Here is a 20,081-nt window from a genome sequence, read left to right as displayed (position 1 = left end):
AATGGAATTATACTTGGATTTTATACTGTAATGTTTAATCTGATTGAATTTAGTAATAGAACTAATATGCTGATTGTAATCAATTATATACCAATGCATTATATATAAATGTATACTATGGGTATGGAGGGAGGGGCGCCTTTCACATTTTGCAACTGCCAAAATTTGTAGACCTGTCCATTTACCCTTTTCCCTATAAATGTTGAAAACCCAATAAAATTTTATTATAAAAAAAAATCAATCAATCAATCTTTATTGATTAGCCCTTGGGCCATATCAAAGTACTAAGTTCCAGAGACAAAAACTCCAGTTTAAAATGAGATTGAAATAAACCACAATTTAAAATGTAAATGGAATAAAATTCAATTTAAAATATAAACAGAATAGAGTGCAATAATTTAAATTACAAATTAAATATGCTTAAAATTATATTACAATGTCACCCCTACATCTACCCCGTCAAGTGGTCTTTCCTACAATGTACCACGTTCTGCTGCACCAACTTTGTCCTTGTTTCCATCAACTTTACAGTAAATTTGACAATCCATTTCACCAACTGCAAATTAGCACCTAACAAACAATGTTGCAAAAAGCGCTCTTTGGATTTAGGAGTACTGGTATAAAAGATCCTACCCAACTGGTGTTCCCTCAAAGCTGAGTACAGTGGGCAATCAAAAATTACGTGGGACATTACGTCCCACATAAACAGACTCTTTCACTTGCAGGGATCCCCTTATACCTGCCCCAAAGCATGTTTGTTTGAAGTTGGTCCAATCTCAGTTTGGAAAAAAATCTTCTTATGATGGGAGATAAAGGTGAAGTTAAATATTTTTCTGTTTTAAAAATTTGTTTATTTACTGATAGCCAGGGGCAAACTTTTGCTGCTGTCACTTGTGCAATGTCTGATTGTGCACTTATGTCCATAAATCTCTGCAATCCAAGATCTGATCTGCCTAACATCGTACTGCTGCCAGTTTAAAGAAACACCAAAGCTTGATACCTGCTTCAAAATTCTTGATAACCAATTATTTTTATTACTTGAGCTAATCTGCTCCATTAGCGCTATCTTTACTAACCTCCCTTCCTCCATCTCGATTATTCTTAGCCAGTAATAAACAGTCTTGGCCTGTTTATTACTGCAAAATGTGAACATGGCCCTTGTGCCAATCACATGTACTCCCAATTCTGCCCTCACTACGCAAGATACATAAATGGATGTGCTTGTGCCTCAGAGGTGGGTTCTACTGGTTCGGCCCGGTTTGGCCGAATAGGTAGTAACTCAGCGGCCACACCCCCGAACCGGTTCTATCAGCAGCGCTCTATGTGTCGCCATTTTGTTTTTTGCTTCTGCGCATGCACAGAAGCATTTTTAACCTACTGTGAATGCGCACATGAAGTGTGCGCCTGAAGCACGTCCCTGAGCGAATTGACAGTAGAGGAAGCCAGAACCCACCCCTGCTGTGCCTTCAGATGAAAGATGCTTCAAGAAATATCAGTGTTTCTTTAGCAATTTCTGTTTGGGACTGCTGTCTATTTTAAAGTAGAGCCCATACTATTTCAATTCTAAACATAATTACTTGAAAGTGTAATTTCACTGGATCTTATTTCCAACAAAATATCTAGAAAATGTCAGTGATGCTTAACTTATCTATAGGTTCTCTTATCTATAGGTGTCATCAAATGATACCTATTGAAAATTATGGGACATTTACAGGTAAAAGATTTGTAATGATTTAACTCTGAGTATGCTTACTTGGAAACATAATTCATTAAAGCTGAATGTATTTCTCGCATACAAACGTAGTCCATACGTTTGTATACAAGAGGACAGAAGGTTTTAAATATAAAATTATATACTTTTAAAGCGATTAAGTACGTTTATTATTTGGAAGGCGCTGGCTGTTTGGCTTTGAAACGGAGATGAGCACCGCCCCCTAGAGTCGGGAACGACTAGCACATATGTGCGAGGGGAACCTTTACCTTACTGTATGCAAAGCGTACATTAAAATATACAGAATGTGTTTCAGTTACTATATACATTGCTGTCATTCTGCCAGGATCAAAAATACTACTCAAACTGTGCTGAATTAAATATGATTTATAATTGATCTCAAGGAACTGAATGTCCCTTGGTATTCTACCAGATCTCCTACTCTTTTGCTCTCAACCATCTGAATTTACTTTAAAACCCATCCAAGACTGATTTGGGTTCTTTGTTTAACTCTATCAGATTGGGTTTGGAGATCAGGACACAGTGAGAGACTGTGCATGGTTACTAGACAATAGAACTCCAATGAAGCTTGCCTCCAGCTACCCCTTCAAACTTATATATAAGCCAATGTTCATTTCCCATCTTCACAAAAAAAGACAGAGAATAAATTGCTAATGTTCTCTTATGATTCTGCACTCGTTCTAGTAGCAAATTTTCAATGCTTTCCCACCTTCTAATGATGCTGTTCTAGGTATTCAGCATTTGAGCTTCTTTTGCTTTACCAAGCCAACATGCTACTATGCACTGAAAGAAACATTCCCCTGCAATTTGCCTTCCCTCCTGGTCTTTTAAGCAGTTCACCATTTGTGAAGTGTTTCTGAAGCAAAATTTACTGCCTTAAAATATCAGACCCATCCATGGATACAATATAATTGGCAAGGATTCTATCCAAATTTTACTGGGGGTGGGTGGGGAGGAGAGAAATCATCACTGTGTTCTTTTGCCTAGAACAGGGGTGTCCAAACTTGACAACTTTAAGACTTGTGGACTTCAACTCCCAGAATTCCCCAGCCAGCAGAGCAGAGCTGGCTGGGGAATTCTGGGAGTTGAAGTCCACAAGTCTTAAAGTTGTCAAGTTTGGACACCCCTGGCCTAGAAGAACTCTTGAAAGTTAGGACACTAACCTAATGTTTCTTAACCTTGGCAACTTTAAGACATGTGGACTCCAACTCCCAGAATTCCCTGGCAGCCCTGGGTGGGGATGTCTGGGAGTTGAAGTTCATACATCTTAAAGTTGCCAAATTGAGCAAGACTGCACTAAGCAATAATAACTTGGTACTAATATCTTTCCTCCCATCTCTTCCATCTGTAGCTGTGGAAGAACAGCGCATATTTTTGGTTTGACCTACAGGATTATCATCAGCTTTTCTATCAAGAAACCCTCCATCCTTTGAAACTATGCAAGCAAGCACAAGTAAGTCATAACACAAGAGTTTTTCATAGATTCTCTCTACCCCCAAGGAAAATAGTTTGGGATCATAATTAACAAAATATGTATAAATGGGAGTAACCGAGTTTATCTAAACATCAACCAGGCATGGTTTTTGTTCAGAAATATCTCCCAGTTCCAAGCATTTCATGGATATATAATTCCTATGCAATTATTCTGTTTTCTGTCCAGCTAGTGTTTGGAATTTCTTTCTTTCTTTTGTTCTTTCTTCCTTCCTTTCTTTCTTCCCTCCCTTCTCTCCCGCCCTCTTTTCTTTCTTTCTTTCTTTCTTTCTTTCTTTCTTTCTTTCTTTCTTTCTTTCTTTCCTTCCTTCCTTCCTTCCTTCCTTCCTTCCTTCCTTCCTTCCTTCCTTCCTTCCTTCCTTCCTCCTTCCCTCCCACCTTCCCTCCCCCTCCCTCCCTCCCTCCTTTCTTCCTTCCTTCCTTCCTTCCTTCCTTCCTTCCTTCCTTCCTTCCTTCCTTCCTTCCTTCCTTCCTGATGGAGTGAATTGCTATTAAGTATGTACTATAGAAGTTTTGGAACTATTTGGAAATATTTGTGGGATGCTAAAATGAAAGAATCACTATGTATCCATCAACTGAAAATTCATTTTTGGGCATCTTGTTTACATAGACTTTATGTAAACCCTCCTAATTTAGCTCCTTTTTTGTATTTTGGATGCATAACAGGAAAGAAAATTTATTTCTGTCATAAATACAAACTTTCTGGCAATTAGTTTTGGAGGAGATTAAGCTGATGATTAGGGTGTTATCCAGTTCCTTGGTTATTATTTTTAGCTCGGCCCATGTTTGCTTTCCATCTTCTTACTTGTTTTCTTACTTGTCCGTCCACCTCATAACCTATCTAAATTTAGATAGCACATTGCTCGGGCAGGGACAATATGTGTCTCAGTCACAGATTTCAAGACTGAATAGTGAACAGCATTTATTTTCCATGCATATAACTGTGTAGTTCAGATTGTGAATGTGGGAAAACCCGGCATCTCTATGCACATGAGGAATCTATTCAGATTTTTGTTTTTCTGTTATATCCATCCATTCAGCCATTCTTCTGCTTTGTTCTATGTTCTCCTTGCTGAATTTTCTGTAACCATCAAAATTGCTTGTCCATTCATTCGTTCATTCATTCATGTCTATCTTGCTTATATATGCTTCCTAAATGCTTAGTCCATATTACATAACTTTTTCTCTACCAGAAAATGATTAAGAGCTAAATCCTGCAGGGGTATTTGAGAGCTCTTTTGTTTTTTACAATCAGGAACATTCAGGTTTTTTTTTAATCAGCCAAGACCACTACTTTGCCCTTGAATTGGGTGCAAGGAACTTCATTCTACAATATTGGTGCTGACTGAGCAAAAACCAAATTTGATTTCACTTATATTTAATTAATGAATGGGTAAATAAAATAAATGGCATTAATATTATTCTTCATGAATTTAATCATTTCCTAATCTGTAGTTTTTTGAGAGATTAAAAACTACATAATTCCTGATCCTACTTATTCCCTTCATCTACATCTGTGATGGCGAAACTATGGCACATGTGCCTGAAGTGGCATGCAGAGTCATGTCACCTGACATGCATGGTGTCGCCTGTTTCTCTTCCGGGTTTCTGGTGCACATACGCACACGACGATCAGCTGGCCTTTGTGTGTGTGGCAGTGCTGGAAACTGGAAGAGCTGATCTTCCATTTTCTGTTGTGAGCATGTGCACTGGCTCATGTGTGCATGTGTGGCAGTAAACAGAAGACTTTCTGGCTGGCGCATATGTGTGCGCCAGAAACCAGAAGTTCATTTTCTGCCACGTGCATGCCCCCTGGGCAGCTCCTCTTCCTGGTCGTGGCCCATACGAGCGCACGTAAAGTGTTCCCTTTTTGGCACTTGGTGCCACGCCCCCGCGCACGCTCCCTTTTCAGCCCTCAATGCTGAAAAGGTTCACCATCACTGATCTACATGAAAGAGTGGAAACTATTTTTTCTATTCAGAGCTATATTTTCTCAGAAATATTTTTTCAGGAGCAATGTTCTGCTGGTGAAAAAAACATGAAGCTATTTTTTTCTGTTTTCCTTCTACATTACTACAGTTCACTGTTATCAAAATTACATGTCTTTCTGGAGGAGCTTTGAAATAGGTTTTAGGTCAAAAGCATTCCTTTAGTGTTTGTGTATCACATTTTCATTTTTATAACATTTTAAAGAGCCAAAAACATTAATATATTAACAACGGTCCTCTGTGTTTTCTTACATGAATCCTGTTTCTGTGGAAATAAACATACCGGTAGTTAGCAAGAATTACTAGTTCATTGGTCGTTACTTCTTGAATTCATACTCTATCATGCTTCCAATCTAACTCTGCTTTGAGGGCATATCAAATTAAAATAGTTAAATATATCACTGAGCCATTTGTTATTCTTAAAAAAATCACAAGAACAAGAAATATATGAGAATAATATAAGCACAGCTGACTAACATGTATGTTTTAAAAGATTGGGAAAATATGTATTCATTGATAAGGAGAATAACATGGGGGGAGGGCAAAATAGATATATGCCACAGGACTACCATTATTTCTGGCTTCTTTGCATGTCCAGTATCCAAAACATATTTGCAAATTTATTTTTTATTTTCTATATGATTGGCATGGTGACCTAATGGTGAAGACACTTGCCTCCCACTCAGCAGGTTGAGAGTTCAAACCTAAGTAGCAGCAGAAATTTTCTTCTAGGGCTCAAAGAAACAATATCAGGAAAGTAAGGTTCTACATTTAGGCAAGAAAAACGAAATGCACAGGTGCAGTATAGGTGGTACCTTGCTCAATAGTAGTAACTGTGAGAGGGATCTTGGAGTCCTAGTGGACAACCATTTAAATATGAGCCAGCAGTGTGCAGCAGCTGCCAAAAAAGCCAACACAGTTCTAGGCTGCATAAACAGAGGGATAGAATCAAGATCACGTGAAGTGTTAATACCACTTTATAATGCCTTGGTAAGGCCACACTTGGAATACTGCATTCAGTTTTGGTCGCCACGATGTAGAAAAGATGTGGAGACTCTAGAAAGAGTGCAGAGAAGAGCAACAAAGATGATTAGGGGACTGGAGACTAAAACATATGAAGAATGGTTGCAGGAACTGGGTATGTTTAGCTTAAGAGAAAGAAGGACTAGGGGAGACATGATAGCATTGTTCCAATATCTCAGGGGTTGCCACAAAGAAGAGGGAGTCAAACTATTCTCCAAAGCACCTGAGGGTAGAACAAGAAGCAATGGGTGGAAACTAATGAAGGAGAGAAGCAACTTAGAACTGAGGAGAAATTTCCTGACAGTTAGAACAATTAATCAGTGGAACAGATTGCCTCCAGAAGTTGTGAATGCCCCAACACTGGAAGTCTTTAAGAAGATGTTGGATAGCCATTTGTCTGAAACGGTATAGGGTTTCCTGCCTAGGCAGGGGTTTGGACTAGAAGACCTCCAAGGTCCCTTCCAACTCTGCTATTGTAACAATATCTGCTCCGAATGTGGGTGATGTCAGGAAGGGCATTTGGCCAGTAAACACTCAGCTCCATCTAGTCCCCCCTGACTCTACCCCAAATAATTAAGGGATTGCAGGGTCATAAAAAGGGAGTTTATTTTTTTCTTTTTATATGTCGTACATTCACCGTAGCAGAACTGAAGTTACACAGGGATCTGTCCATGGACAGTATGAACCACTGTATGTATTTCTGGCTTTACGTGAATGAAGTCATAAAATTAAGAATGATATTAGTAGCTGGATCTCATCACTGTTCAGTAAACAATGGCAGAAAACGTGTTATTGTTATGCTAGATAACCATTGTTACCAAGGGGTTGGAAATCAATAGATGGAAAATTTCATCTTGTGAGTTGTAATTTAATTAGAGATTAAATTCTTTCAAATATACTATCGCTGCATTGTGAATGGTAGATTCTGAATCCACAATCCTAATTCAATTATATCATTGCATTATATTTCATATGATATGACTCTTTTTTTCTTTTATTTTTTTAAAAATATTTTAGAATAGAATTCTTGTGATTGGACACACAAGGAATTTGTCTCAGGTGCATAAACTCTGAGAGTACAGACAATCAACAAATGATAAATCATGATCATAATTGTAAATACAATCATCATGAATCATAAGATTCAACACTGAATGTCAGTCATAAGATGCCAAATAAAAACAATTATCATAAATCATAAGGCACAAACAATGAAGTGATAATCATAACTTGCTAAAGGAATAGGTGATAGGAAAGATGAGAAAGATAATTTTACATCTGTATATGCCTATTTTTCTCCCTGTCTCAGCATCCTTCTTACCAAGATGTACAGGTGAAACTCGAAAAATCAGAATATCATGCAAAAGTTCATTTATTTCAGTAACGCAACTTAAAAGGTGAAACTAATATATGAGATAGACTCATTACATGCAAAGCAAGATAGTTCAAGCCATGATGTGTCGTAATTGTAATGATTATGGCTTACAGCTCATGAAAACCCCAAATCCACAATCTCCGAAAATTAGAACATTGTGAAAAGGTGCAATATTTTAGGCTCAAAGTGTCCCACTCTAATCAGCTAATTAAGCCATAACACATGCAAAGGCTTCCTGAGCCTTTCAATGGTCTCTCAGTCTGGTTCAGTAGGAATCACAATCATGGGAAAGACTGCTGACCTGACAGTTGTGCAGAAAACCATCATTGACACCTCAAGGAGGGAAAGCCTCAAAAGGTAATTGCAAAAGAAGTTGGATGTTCCCAAAGTGCTTTATCAAAGCACATTAATAGAAGGTTATGTGGAAGGGGAAAGTGTGGAAGAAAAAGGTGCAAAAGCTAAGACACTGAGCTTGTCAATCAGAAAGGTTGGCAGTTCAGCAGTTCGAATCCTTAGTGCCATGTAACAGAATGAGTTCCCATTATTTGTTCCAGCTTCTGCTATCCTAGCAGTTCGAAAGCACATAAAAATACAATTTAAAAAGTAGGAGCCACCTTTGGTGGGAAGATAACAGCATTCCGTGCGCTTTTAGCATTTAGTTATGTCGACCAAATGACCACGGAGAAGTCTTTGGACAGCGCTGGATCTTCGGCTTTGAAACGGAGATGAGCATCGCCCCCTAGAGTTGGGAATGACTAGCACATATGTGCGAGGGGAACCTTTACCTTTAAAGCTGCAATGCAAACCAGTCAGAGGCTTGGATTTGGCTGGGTACTGAGCATATAGAACTGTTGAAGCAGTGTGTGGACACTAACTCCTATTTTCCAGGATCTGGCTGGGTCAGCTTAACTCTTCCAGTGAGATAAGTATTCCAGTCTGCCTCTTATGTGCCCAAAACCCAAATATGATCCATCTCAAAGTATTACTTTCCCCACATCAATATGGATGGTGCTGCTGGTAAGGTGGTAGGGTGGTAAGAAGTACAGGGGCATCTTAGGACAGGAAGAAATTGAAGAAAATCACATTTATCTTTAATCTAATTGGAAGCTACCACAGAGTGATACAACAGAGCTACAAGTCCATGATCAGTCCATGTACTAGGAAAAGTCTTAGATGCACGAGATCTGGCTTCTTTAGATAATCGTGTACGAGGAAGTCTGTTTTAGAAATGGTGAGGTCAGTAGTTTCCTGGCAATGTTGATCAGCAGTTTTTGGTTTTTTTTTCGTAGGAAACCTTGGCAGGTTCCAGGAATCATTATGCTGCCTGGAGAAAGTGATGTGAATGGTAGCAGCATATAAGGCTTGAAATTATGATATGTATGAGTAATAGAATAAACTGACTTATTATAGCTGCTCAGGCCAATTTTCTTCCTGGCAGTTTAGTATATAAGACCATCCCGTTCCCATTTCTATAGGAAAATTCAGAGAAGATGCCAAATAAACTTGGTTGCAGATGGTGAGCAGAAGAACATCTGTGCATTCAGAAATTGGCCTTGATTATAAGAATTTGCCATCTATGGTTGCCCTTCAAGGATACAAGGCTGATTTGCGTTCAGCATGAGATTATTTTGATGCCAAAATCTATTTGGATCTAAAGATGTATTGCAGAGCAAGACTAAATTTGAAGAATAGCAGAGAGGATGAAATCATGGAGCTCATCTTCAAAGATCTGAATCCTGTTTAATATTCTGATTTCTCCACCTGAGACCCAGACCTATGAGGAGGGCATTGAATCATATCCTGACAAATGATTTCAGGAGTGCTTGAATGCTCTGTGACAAACTGTCTCCCTTGTCTAGAAGTAAAACCCTTAAATTGCTATCTCATACAGGGGAAGCTTAGCAGGACAAGCTTAATCAAATTCTCCACAATATAGATACAGTTTTTATGGGGAGTAAAGATTGCACCTTAATCCTGACAAGACTAGGAGGGGGGGCAGTGGTTCAAAAAAAATCAATTTTTTTACTACCAGTTCTGTGGATGTGGCTTACAATAATACAATACAATAGTAGAGTTGGAAGGGACCTTGGAGGTCTTCTAGTCCAACCCCCTGCCTAGGCAGGAAACCCTATACCGTTTCAGACAAATAGCTATCCAACATCTTCTTAAAGACTTCCAGTGTTGGGGCATTCACAACTTCTGGAGGCAAGCTGTTCCACTGATTAATTGTTCTCACTGTCAGGAAATTTCTCCTCAGTTCTAAGTTGCTTCTCTCCTTGATTAGTTTCCACCCATTGCTTGATGGACATGGTGTGCCTTGGTGGCCGTGGCTTGGTGGGCGCGGCAGGGGAAGGATACTGCAAAATCTCCATTCCCACCCCACTCTGGGGCCAGCCAGAGGTGCATTTGTCAGTTCTCCAAATTTCCGCTACCGGTTCGCCGAACTACTCAAAATTTCTGCTACTGGTTCTCCAGAACCTGTCAGAACCTGCTGGATTTCACCCCTGGGGGTGGGGTATGAATTTCTGAATAGTCTGGAGTAGTGAGTCTTGATGGGGCAGTATAAACCCCAGACAAAACTGGTGTATAATCACCTGCTTGAAGAGCAGTTGGCAGCCATGGTCAGGAGGCTCTTTTGTGGATTTGTCTCATGTGCCACATGCATTCTGGACTGGAATGGCCGACTGGCTCGCAGTCACTCATACTTTAGTCATTTCCTAATTGGATTATTCCAATGCCCTCAATATGTGGGGGTGTCTTTGAAGCACACTCAGAAACATCAATTGGTTCAGAATGCAGAGTTTTGGGGGCGCCAAAAGTCACCATGCAACATTACTACTGTGTTTGCTGCATTGGCTTCTGGTATGCTTCCAGATACAATCCGAGGCGTTGGTTATCATCTTTAAAACTATATATGGCATGGGACTATCTAACTCCCAGGATTTCCACCTGTTTTACCAGATACAACAGCTGGGCATGCCCCAGATGCCTTCTCTCAAACAGTGCCACTTTTTACAACCAAGGAGGTATGCCTTCTCTGCCACACTGTCTGTCCTATGAAACATTGCCAGCCCCCCCCCCCCCCAATGTTCCTGGCCTTCTGGAAACTGTTAAAACCTGGCTTTCCCCCCTAATGTTAGGGCCAGAATATTAAGGCAGCCAGCTATATGTTTGTTTGTTGTATATTGTCATGCAGTTTGTTTGTTGTATATTGTTTGTTTGTTTGTTGTATATTGTCATGCAGTGCTCTGGATGCTTTTTTTAAATTATTATTATCTTGATACAATTGCCAGATCTCATTTGGCTGCCAACCCTTTGGATGGTTCATCAGTTTTCAACTTTGACAGAAAATTAGTTCTTTTGGTCTATTTGGTTTCAGAAAAGGAATCACTTTTTTTCAGTAACTCTGGTCAAAAAGCCAATTATAAATATATGCACAGGAACCATCTATGAAATAATATCCCATAATTAAAGAGGAGCATGGTTTTCATTAACAGGTGGTTGATAAATGCTGGGCTCATCATAGTTGTCAGACAAGGAGGAAAGGGACCATCACTGGAGAACAATATATTTTCTTAAAATCTATCTATCTATCTATCTATCTATCTATCTATCTATCTATCTATCTATCTATCTATCTATCTATCTATCTATCTATCTATCTATCCCATCTATCCATCCATCCATCCATCCATCCATCCATCCATCCATCCATCCATCCATCCATCTCTATCTATCTATCTATCTATCTATCTATCTATCTATCTATCTATCTATCTATCATGTATGTATGTATGTATGTATGTATGTATGTATGTATGTATGTATGTATGTGTGTGTGTGTGTTACAACCCCTGGTATGCCCAAATTTGGGAGGGAGCTCACTACTCCCCCTTTCTGTCCTTCGGCTCATTACAGAAGACCATCCAGGCAGAAAACCATATTTTTATTTTTAATGTTGCCTTTGCTATGTTTGTGTTGTATTTGTGCTGATAAATAAATAAAGGGGTAAGGGTATGGCTAGCTGATGAGAGCTAAATAGCTTGAAATAGATCTATACTAGTCTCCCTTTATTTATTTATCAGCACAAATACCACACACACACACACACACACACACACATATGGCTCTGTGTGTGTGTGTATTGTCCAGCATATCTCTGGAAGACCTTGAGCAATTTCAACCAAACTTGGTACACAGATGACTTACTCTCTGGAAAAAAATACTGTGGGGGTGAGACACCCCTAAGACCCCTTGGTGTGTATGTTCCGTTAGGATATGGCCTGTTGTGCCTTAAAATGGCTTCCATGTACGGCACACTGGAGTTCCCATGGTAACGGCTTCACAGTACTCCACAAGGAGGCTCCCTCTGGTAAGGGGGAAAATCTAACATTAGAAATTACATTTGGTCTGGACATTTTCAACAACATCAGGCTTTTCCTGTCTAATACAGGATTGGGATAAATAAATACCCGGGCAACGCCGGGTTATCAACTAGTAAAATAATAAAAGTAATTGTGACTATCATTTTCCATCTATCAAGGACTTGGAATAGGCAGATGTGGATGTTTTGTGGTGTTAGAGGTGTTGCTTCAGGATGTAAGCTGTTTCTGAGTAAAGATGCTTTTTGCAATTGACTGATGGTGAATTTATCAAAGCCAGTGGTGTACAAGTGGTGTTCCTGTTGTTTTTTGGGATTGTACCCAAGGTGCCTATGACTATTAGTATTTCTGATTCTAGATGTTGTTCTTTCCAGAACTAGTGCATTTGTTTCAAATATCCTCTTCTTGTTGGGTTATTTCTTTCTTTCAAATCAAGGTATATTTGCAACAGGTAAAACACCTTACCTTCCAGTAGTTCTGCGGCTGCTGGCTGTGGTTTCTCAGCCAATAATCCTGAGCCTTGTAGCCCATTTTTCAGTAGATATCTAGGAACTCCAACACATAGCATGGTTCTTGTTGACCTGGGCAACTACTGAGTTGGTACGAGTTTCATTTAACTTGAATAGAAAGCAGCATTGAAGTGGTCAGCAGGATACATTCTGGCATGTACACGTTGAGCTAAGGAATTTGATGCCAGGGTCAACTGGTCAATCTGGACCCCTTCTTGACTGTGATGCAGACCCAAGGTTCTCGGTTTTTTTTCCTGACTACATATTGTAATGGACTGAAGATCACTATTTTTTCTACAGGAGGAAACAATTGATGCTATGCTTTATTACTGCAATGCAACATTTTGGTCTCAGGCCCTTTACTTGTGACAGTCTACTCTCTCTAGAAGAGAGTCCTTTCGTCCAAACGTTTTTCCAATTAGTTTTTGTGCCTGAAAACTATGGACAAATTTACATTCTGGTAATTTTGCACGTGGTGGCTCAGTGGCTAAGATGCTGAGCTTGTCGATCAGAAAGGTCGGCAGTTCAGTGGTTCGAATCCCTAGTGCTGCGTAACAGAGGGAGCTCCTGTTACTTGTCCCAGCTTCTGCCAACCTAGCAATTTGAAAGCGTGTAAAAATGCAAGTAGAAAAATTAGCAACCAGCTTTGGAGGGAAGGTAACAGCGTTCTGTGCGCTTTTGGCATGACCACGGAGACATCTTTGGACAGCGCTGGCTCTTCGGCTTTGAAATGGAGGTGAGCACTGCCCCCTAGAGTCAGGAGCGACTAGCACATATGCATGAGGGGAACCTTTACCTTTTACCTTAATTTTTCTAATGCTTTTAAAAGGCAACACAAGTCTGATTTATCTATTTTGATGCGGAAGAAGAATTTAAGCACTGATTAGAGTCTGAACAATTAGGTTATTTTCAGGAAAAGAATGATTATTTTCTTCCTTTGGATGTCTCTCATGAATTTTATAAGGTTATGTGTTCATATCTGACTGGTGAAATGAAAGATTCATAATCAATGCTTGGAGTTTATGTAGGGATGACAATGTTTCTGCTAAGCACTACTCCCTGCCATTTATCTGTACCTTTTAAGCACAATGGGCTTATTATTTTTTCTCCATTTAATTTTATTTCCAGTCTGGCCTGGTGGTGACAGTAGAACATAGCATAAAGAGAATAACTAAAACATTGTGGAAAGCTAAATCCACATGATCATTACAAGCAAATTCATCAAAGCGCGATATCTGAAATTCTTCCACTAGCATAACTAACAGCTCAAATGTAATATAACAAATCAACACATGTGAGGCAGTTTTTGATAGTGCTCTTGAGCTTGCTTTTATGGTTTTGTTTTTTTAAATTCATTGTAACCCAGATGAGATTCAAGCTGTATTCAATCAAGACCAGAGTCAGCATATTGTGATTCTGTTCTTTCAAATTCTGTCCATCTTGTCGGTCGAGCAAAAAAATTGAAGTAGAATCCTAGAATCAATGTCTAAGGCAGCGGTGTCAAACTCAAGGCAGGCAGCCTGGATCCAGCCTGCAGGTTGCTTAGATCTAGCCCACGGGACCACCCTGGAAACAGCAAAGGACCGGCCTGCGGTGCTTCTGCTAGCGAAAACAGAGCTCAGAAGGGCTGTGTGCACCCCGCCACCCCCCCGGCTCTATTTTCGCTTGTAGAGGGTTAGCAAACAAACTGAAAACAAAACAAAAGGAGAAATGTTTTCCCTTTTGCATTTGTGCATGCAAGAAGGGACAGGAAAGGAGAAAGGCAAAGAGGAAAGGCAAAGAAAAAGAAAGGAAGACGGGAAGAGAGCAAGGAAGAAAAAAAGGAAAGAGGGGAAGGAAGAAGAAAGGAGAATGAAGAGGGAAAGAAAAAGAAGAAAACAAGGGAAGGAAGGAGATTATAATGGCAGTGAGGGAGGGTCTGAGGGACGTCCTGCCTCAGCACTTGGCCACCACAGGTGCCCCCGACACAAGTGATGTTGAGTTGGCCACGCCCACCCTGGCCACACCTCCAGTCCCTCCGCCCGAGGTCAAACATAACCCTGATGTAGCCCTCAATGAAATCGAGTTTGACACCCGTGGTCTAAGGCATATATCAAAATTTCCTGGGATTGCAAGCTTTCCTCAGAATTCTATTTGATCACCAGGAGACTAACCTCAGTCTAAAACAAGAACTGTATCTTGTCTAATTACCCCTGTTTTGTTTTAGATTCGAGTGTGTACATTCAGTCGCGGTAGCATGGCAGTTCATCTGTAAAAGTTTTTTTTTTTAAACCAGCAACTAGGGTTGTCCCGTCATTTCATAATTCCTGAAAAATAAGAGAAGGAGAATAATTCACACTGAGTGGGTGAATGTGAGAATGTGAATGTGAGAATGAAAATTAAAGAAATTAACACAAACCTCTCCTGCTGTCTAACACACACATCTACCACACACACACCCCCCAAATAAATTGTAAACAAACCATTTCAGAGGTGGTATTCAGCAGATTCTGACCAGTTCTGGAGAACAGGAAGTGGAAATTTTGAGTAGTTCGGAGAACCGGTAAATACCACCTCTGACTGGCACCACCCCCATCTATTCTCTGCCTCCTGAGTCCCAGCTGATCAGGGGGGGGAATGGGCATTTTGCAGTAACCTTCCCCTGCCACACCCACCAAGCCATGCCACGCCCACCAAGTTAGGCCCACAGAACCAGTAGTAAATTTTTTTGAATCCCATCACCGAACCATTTGCATTACCTTTGCTGAAGACCATAGACTGGAAACTATGAAATGCTACTTTACAAATGAATGTTCATTAAAGTCATCTCAATTTTGCTCTCTCTGTGACTAGGACTGTTCAAATAATATCACTGTATAGTGTAGACCAGGGGTGTCCAAACTTGGGAACTTTTAAGACTTGTGGACTTCAACTCCCAGCATGCCTTAAGTCTTAAAGTTCCCAAGTTTGGACACCCCTGGTGTAGACTGACTAAGAAATGGAATGCTCATTTTGTGGCAGAGATCCATATAAGTAGGACATTAGTTCAATTAGTATGTGTAGAAGAAACACTTTACTGAGCCATCAATCAATGGTAATGCTAAATATCTCTTGTTGAGTAGAAATTCCAGCATTGCAAGAGTTAGAATTTTAGGATAAAAATTAGATAGCTTGCTCCATCCTTACCTAATTAGGACAATCAGCTTCCTTATTTTCTCATTTCTTCGGCCATTCTGTTTTTCCATAAATCTCTTTTAAAAAGTTGAAATAACTGCATAATATTTTTGTTGATTAACTCTAAGAGCTATTTGAGTAGAAACATTCAGTGTCACTACAAGTTTTATACTCTTGAGTTTGTAATGGCTGATCTTCTGTTTTAATGCTGGTTTATTTTTGTTTGGCAGAAAGAGGATGTTTTTGCAAAGGGTAATTATTGAGTCTAATTTAATTATTTTATAATTTTTACCTCCCATTATCCAACTGGGGCATTTTACTTGGACAATTTCAGATATAAATATTTTTGAATGAAGGAATCAAAATGTTAAAAAGTAATGTTAAGGAAATCATTGGTGAGAGGCTACACAATAAATATTTCATCTTAATAATAACCATCATATAGAGAGAGATAAGGCAGCTCTTTTGTATTAGTGATGTAGTTTTTATGATGATTTTTCTGGATTTTACACTATATCGAATCAGTGCATACCAAAGCCAATACAAATGCTACATATAAATAAGCATGCATTTGTTCTGAAAGCTATCATGACTAGGGGAGACATGATAGCAGTGTTCCAATATCTCAGGGGCTGCCACAAAGAAGAGGGAGTCAAACTATTCTCCAAAGCACCGGCGGGCAGGATAAGAAGCAATCGGTGGAAACTAATCAAAGAAAGAAGCAACCTGGATCTAAGGAGAAATTTCCTGACAGTTCGAACAATTAATCAATGGAACAATTAATCAATGGAACAACTTGCCTCCAGAAGTTGTGAATGCTCCAACCCTGGAAGTTTATAAAAAGATGTTAGATAACCATTTCTCTGAAGTGGGGTAGGGTTTTCTGCCTAAGCAGAGGGTTGGACTAGAAGACCTCCAAGGGCCCTTCCACCTCTAGTTCTATTCTATTCTGTTCTTCCTTATTGTTAAGGCTGTAAAAAGCCCTCTTAACCCTCCATGAAAAAAAAATTGCATTCACTTTCTTTTGGAGTTGACTTATGTGGCTAGGATTGAGTTTCTAACAGATTCTCCATTTCTTCAATTTTTATATGAATGATTTATGTAACTTTCCTTGAACTCTGAGCATGGAGTGAATTTATTGTTTAAGTAATCAACACATATTCATAACAAGAAGAAATGACAATGGAATCCAGAGAGACCCCTGGGATATATGTGTCATAGAAATAAATAAGTGGGATATGCAAAACAATGGTCTAAATGTTTACACTATAAATCTTTTTGTTTAAACTTCCAGTCGTTAAGTCCAGTCATCTTCTATTGTATTCTCTTTCCATATTTTCCTTTTCACTCTTCCTAAACAAGAAGTTCCGTTTTCTTTAGCCAATGAAATCTTGATTTCACTATTTTGTGATTTTCCTCTGATATTTTTCTTCTAAAGCATTTTTCTATTTCTGTGAACTTGGGTTTATCAAGATTTCCAATTTCTGTTTCTTGTAATGTGGATGCTACAGCTTTGATTACATAAGAATAATTATTTGGAGAACTAATTTGTTATTGCTGTTTATAGGACTAGTACTTTAAATTGAGATAATCATTAAAATCTCTTTTGAGCCAAATTTGATTCTTGATGTCTTCAAGGAGAAATCCATGCTTTTTTTTTTTGACAACGGTATGGAGGTGGTTTGCTGTGAATGAATCGATAGAAGGATGGATGGATGGAGAGATAGACTGACTGAGTGATTTCCCAATGCAGCCTATATTCTTGGAATTCCTTGGTGGCGCTGAATCCAAATATTAACTAGGACCAATTCTGTTTGGCTTCTGAGCCAAAGTCAATCAAAAGCTACTACCTACTGAGGTTTTTCAGGGAGTTCTTCACATCACACAGACATTTCCAGATAAATTGTTCCCTGATATTTTTTTAAAATAGCTTTTTTGTATTTAGAGTAGTAATGTCACTTAAAACAAGTACTTAATTTGATTTCTATTAAGCCTTTTCATTTCTTTAATTTATATCTGTCTTAACATTGTGATATATTAAAGAAAAGACAATATATTCCAGAGAGAGAACCACTGTATGTATAATGAAAGGAATGCATGCGGTTATTTTGCTATAAGTACGTATAGTAAATTGCAAACTGAATTGGAAAAGGAAAACAACAAACATATGTGGGAATTGGCCCTGGGAAAAATGTTTAGAGGTAGAAAAATGAAAGACAGTTACGAGACATATAGCAAAGAGAGTTTATATAAAAACTATAATGCATTGTTCTGTAGATAGAAATTAAGCTGCCAGAAAATAATAAAGGTATTCTGAATTGTGTTTGAGTAGGATAGATCTAACTTTTTGACATTGTATGGCTCATCATATAGCTAAGCTCCTTATTTAACTCAAGAAGGATTAATGCTTGATTTGATTATAAAGTTCGAGTTTAAAAATTGAAACTTGAAGAAAAGTTATTATTTTATTAAATGAGTTAATCTATATCTACTTTCCTAGATTCAGGATTTTAAAAGCCTAAATGCTGCTCTGATTTTTTTGGGGGGTGGGGTGGGATGGGGAAGGGAGTGTGAGGAAGGGGCGTGGGGAAGGGGGAGCCGGATTTATTGTCTCCAGATTTTGCTCTTATAAATTACATAAAGATGCAAAACCCGAGCAGAATCCACATCTGGAATTTGCTTTAGGCCCATTTCTTAATACATTTTATATTATAGAGAAATATATAGAGGCAATATAGAATAAAACATTCTTCTTTTTCTGAAGTAAAAAAGAAATCACCAAATAAACGAAGCCTGATATTCTATCATATATACTGTGACTTTTGTATGAACTTTTCAAGCATTTATAGGCAACCATTTAAAACATACTTTTCATGTAATGGACTGTATCATACAATAATTGTTGGGAGTATTATCCTATACAAAGGCCATTTGAAAGTTTTAGTGTTCCAGAAAAAAAAAAAACCTGGAAAGCATAAAAAGAATGGAAATTGAACTTATAATAGAGGGCTCTCACAATTAAGAAAAGGAAAAAGTGCATTAAATGTTTTAGCACTCAGTCAACTAATGGCAAATAATGTGCTTTTTCATTGAGTTGCAATTGATCAGACCAAGTCCATCTCATCCAGCATTACTGTTCTATTAGACCTCTAAAATCAGTGAAGAGCTCTAAGCTTTAGGATCTGTCCTGAGTGACAAGTGACATCACAAGGTTCATAGTATCATTGCACAAATGTCACGAATGGTATAATTTATGTCAGATGCTAGAGCTCGCAAGATTACTCTATAAGTCGTTCGGTGATTACAATTGGCCTCAAAGAACTTCCCTCAACATGGGGCTCTTTAGATGTAGGCTTTTCCTACCGTTCTCGTAATTCTTAGTTTGCCAACCTTTGTCCATGCTGCCTTAGAATTCTGCACATTGCAACCGCACAGATTCAGAAGACACCATCTTGGAGAAGAATTTAAATTTCTCTTTGATCTGCAGTTTCAGCCTAGGGATAAGCTAAACCAGATAGCAATACAGCAGTGGAAAACCTTCCTGTCCTAGAAGTGATCAATTACACCTCCTAAAGTTTATACCACAAAAATATTTCTGAATTTCCTTTCTTCCTTGTTCCGCTAAATGCCACGGTCTGGATTTTACTTGTACAAGTGCTCAGTTCCCAATTTGCTCCTCGAAACACACAGTTATAATAAAGCAAATGTTACAGTTCCTTCACAGATATAAACGGCATATTTTCTTACAACTTTCCCAGATGGAGCGCAAAGGGTTTTTTGGCTACTATCTGCAGCCACACAAATTGTTAGACGCAGCTTCTGGAGCCTCTTAAAATAGTGGCCAAATTGTAATTTTTGGTACAACAGCACAGGACAATTATTAGATGCATAGGAGTAATTCTATTAGCTGCACTTAGTTAATTTAACTTACATGAAATGACACAGAAGAGAAATCAAATGTAAGTATTGCTCTGGTCGTGTCTACCTCACTGTCCTGCTAGCAAAAGATGCGCCTCTCAGAGATTCTGTATACACTGCTTGGCCCCAACAATTTCTACCAAAGAACTGACCCTCCAGGAGAAAATGACGTGATTCGTATGCTTGGTCATTCCTTTCCTTTGTGAAAGGTTCTTGATGCTGAGCTTGCTGTCTTGTTTGATTTTCCCAGATCAATCTTTGCATTGCTTTTTCTAGTTAATACAATAGCAGAGTTGGAAGGGACCTTGGAGGCCTTCTAGTCCAACCCCCTCCCTAGGCAGGAAACCTTATACCATTTCAGACAAATGGCTATGCAACATCTTCTTAAAGACTTCCAGTGTTGGGGCATTCACAACTTCTGGAGGCAAGCTGTTCCACTGATTAATTGTTCTAACTGTCAGGAAATTTCTCCTCAGTTCTAAGTTGCTTCTCTCCTTGATTAGTTTCCAC

The 20,081-nt window shown here is 38.9% G+C and overlaps 1 protein-coding gene across 1 annotated transcript in view; it reads left to right on the top strand.

Moving 5' to 3' along the window:
* Positions 1-20,081, top strand: part of RGS22 (regulator of G protein signaling 22) — a 119,459-nt gene that overhangs the window by 58,496 nt on the left and 40,882 nt on the right. Inside the window, exon 15 of the mRNA XM_081952679.1 lies at positions 3,084-3,185. Coding sequence (XP_081808805.1) covers positions 3,084-3,185 — 102 coding nt within the window. The remainder of the gene's footprint in view (positions 1-3,083; positions 3,186-20,081) is intronic.

The sequence above is a fragment of the Natrix helvetica genome (genome assembly GCF_964273705.1).
Source record: "Natrix helvetica genome assembly, chromosome: 4".
Classification (NCBI taxonomy): Eukaryota; Metazoa; Chordata; class Lepidosauria; order Squamata; family Natricidae; genus Natrix; species Natrix helvetica.
This window is presented reverse-complemented; position numbering and strand designations above follow the sequence as displayed.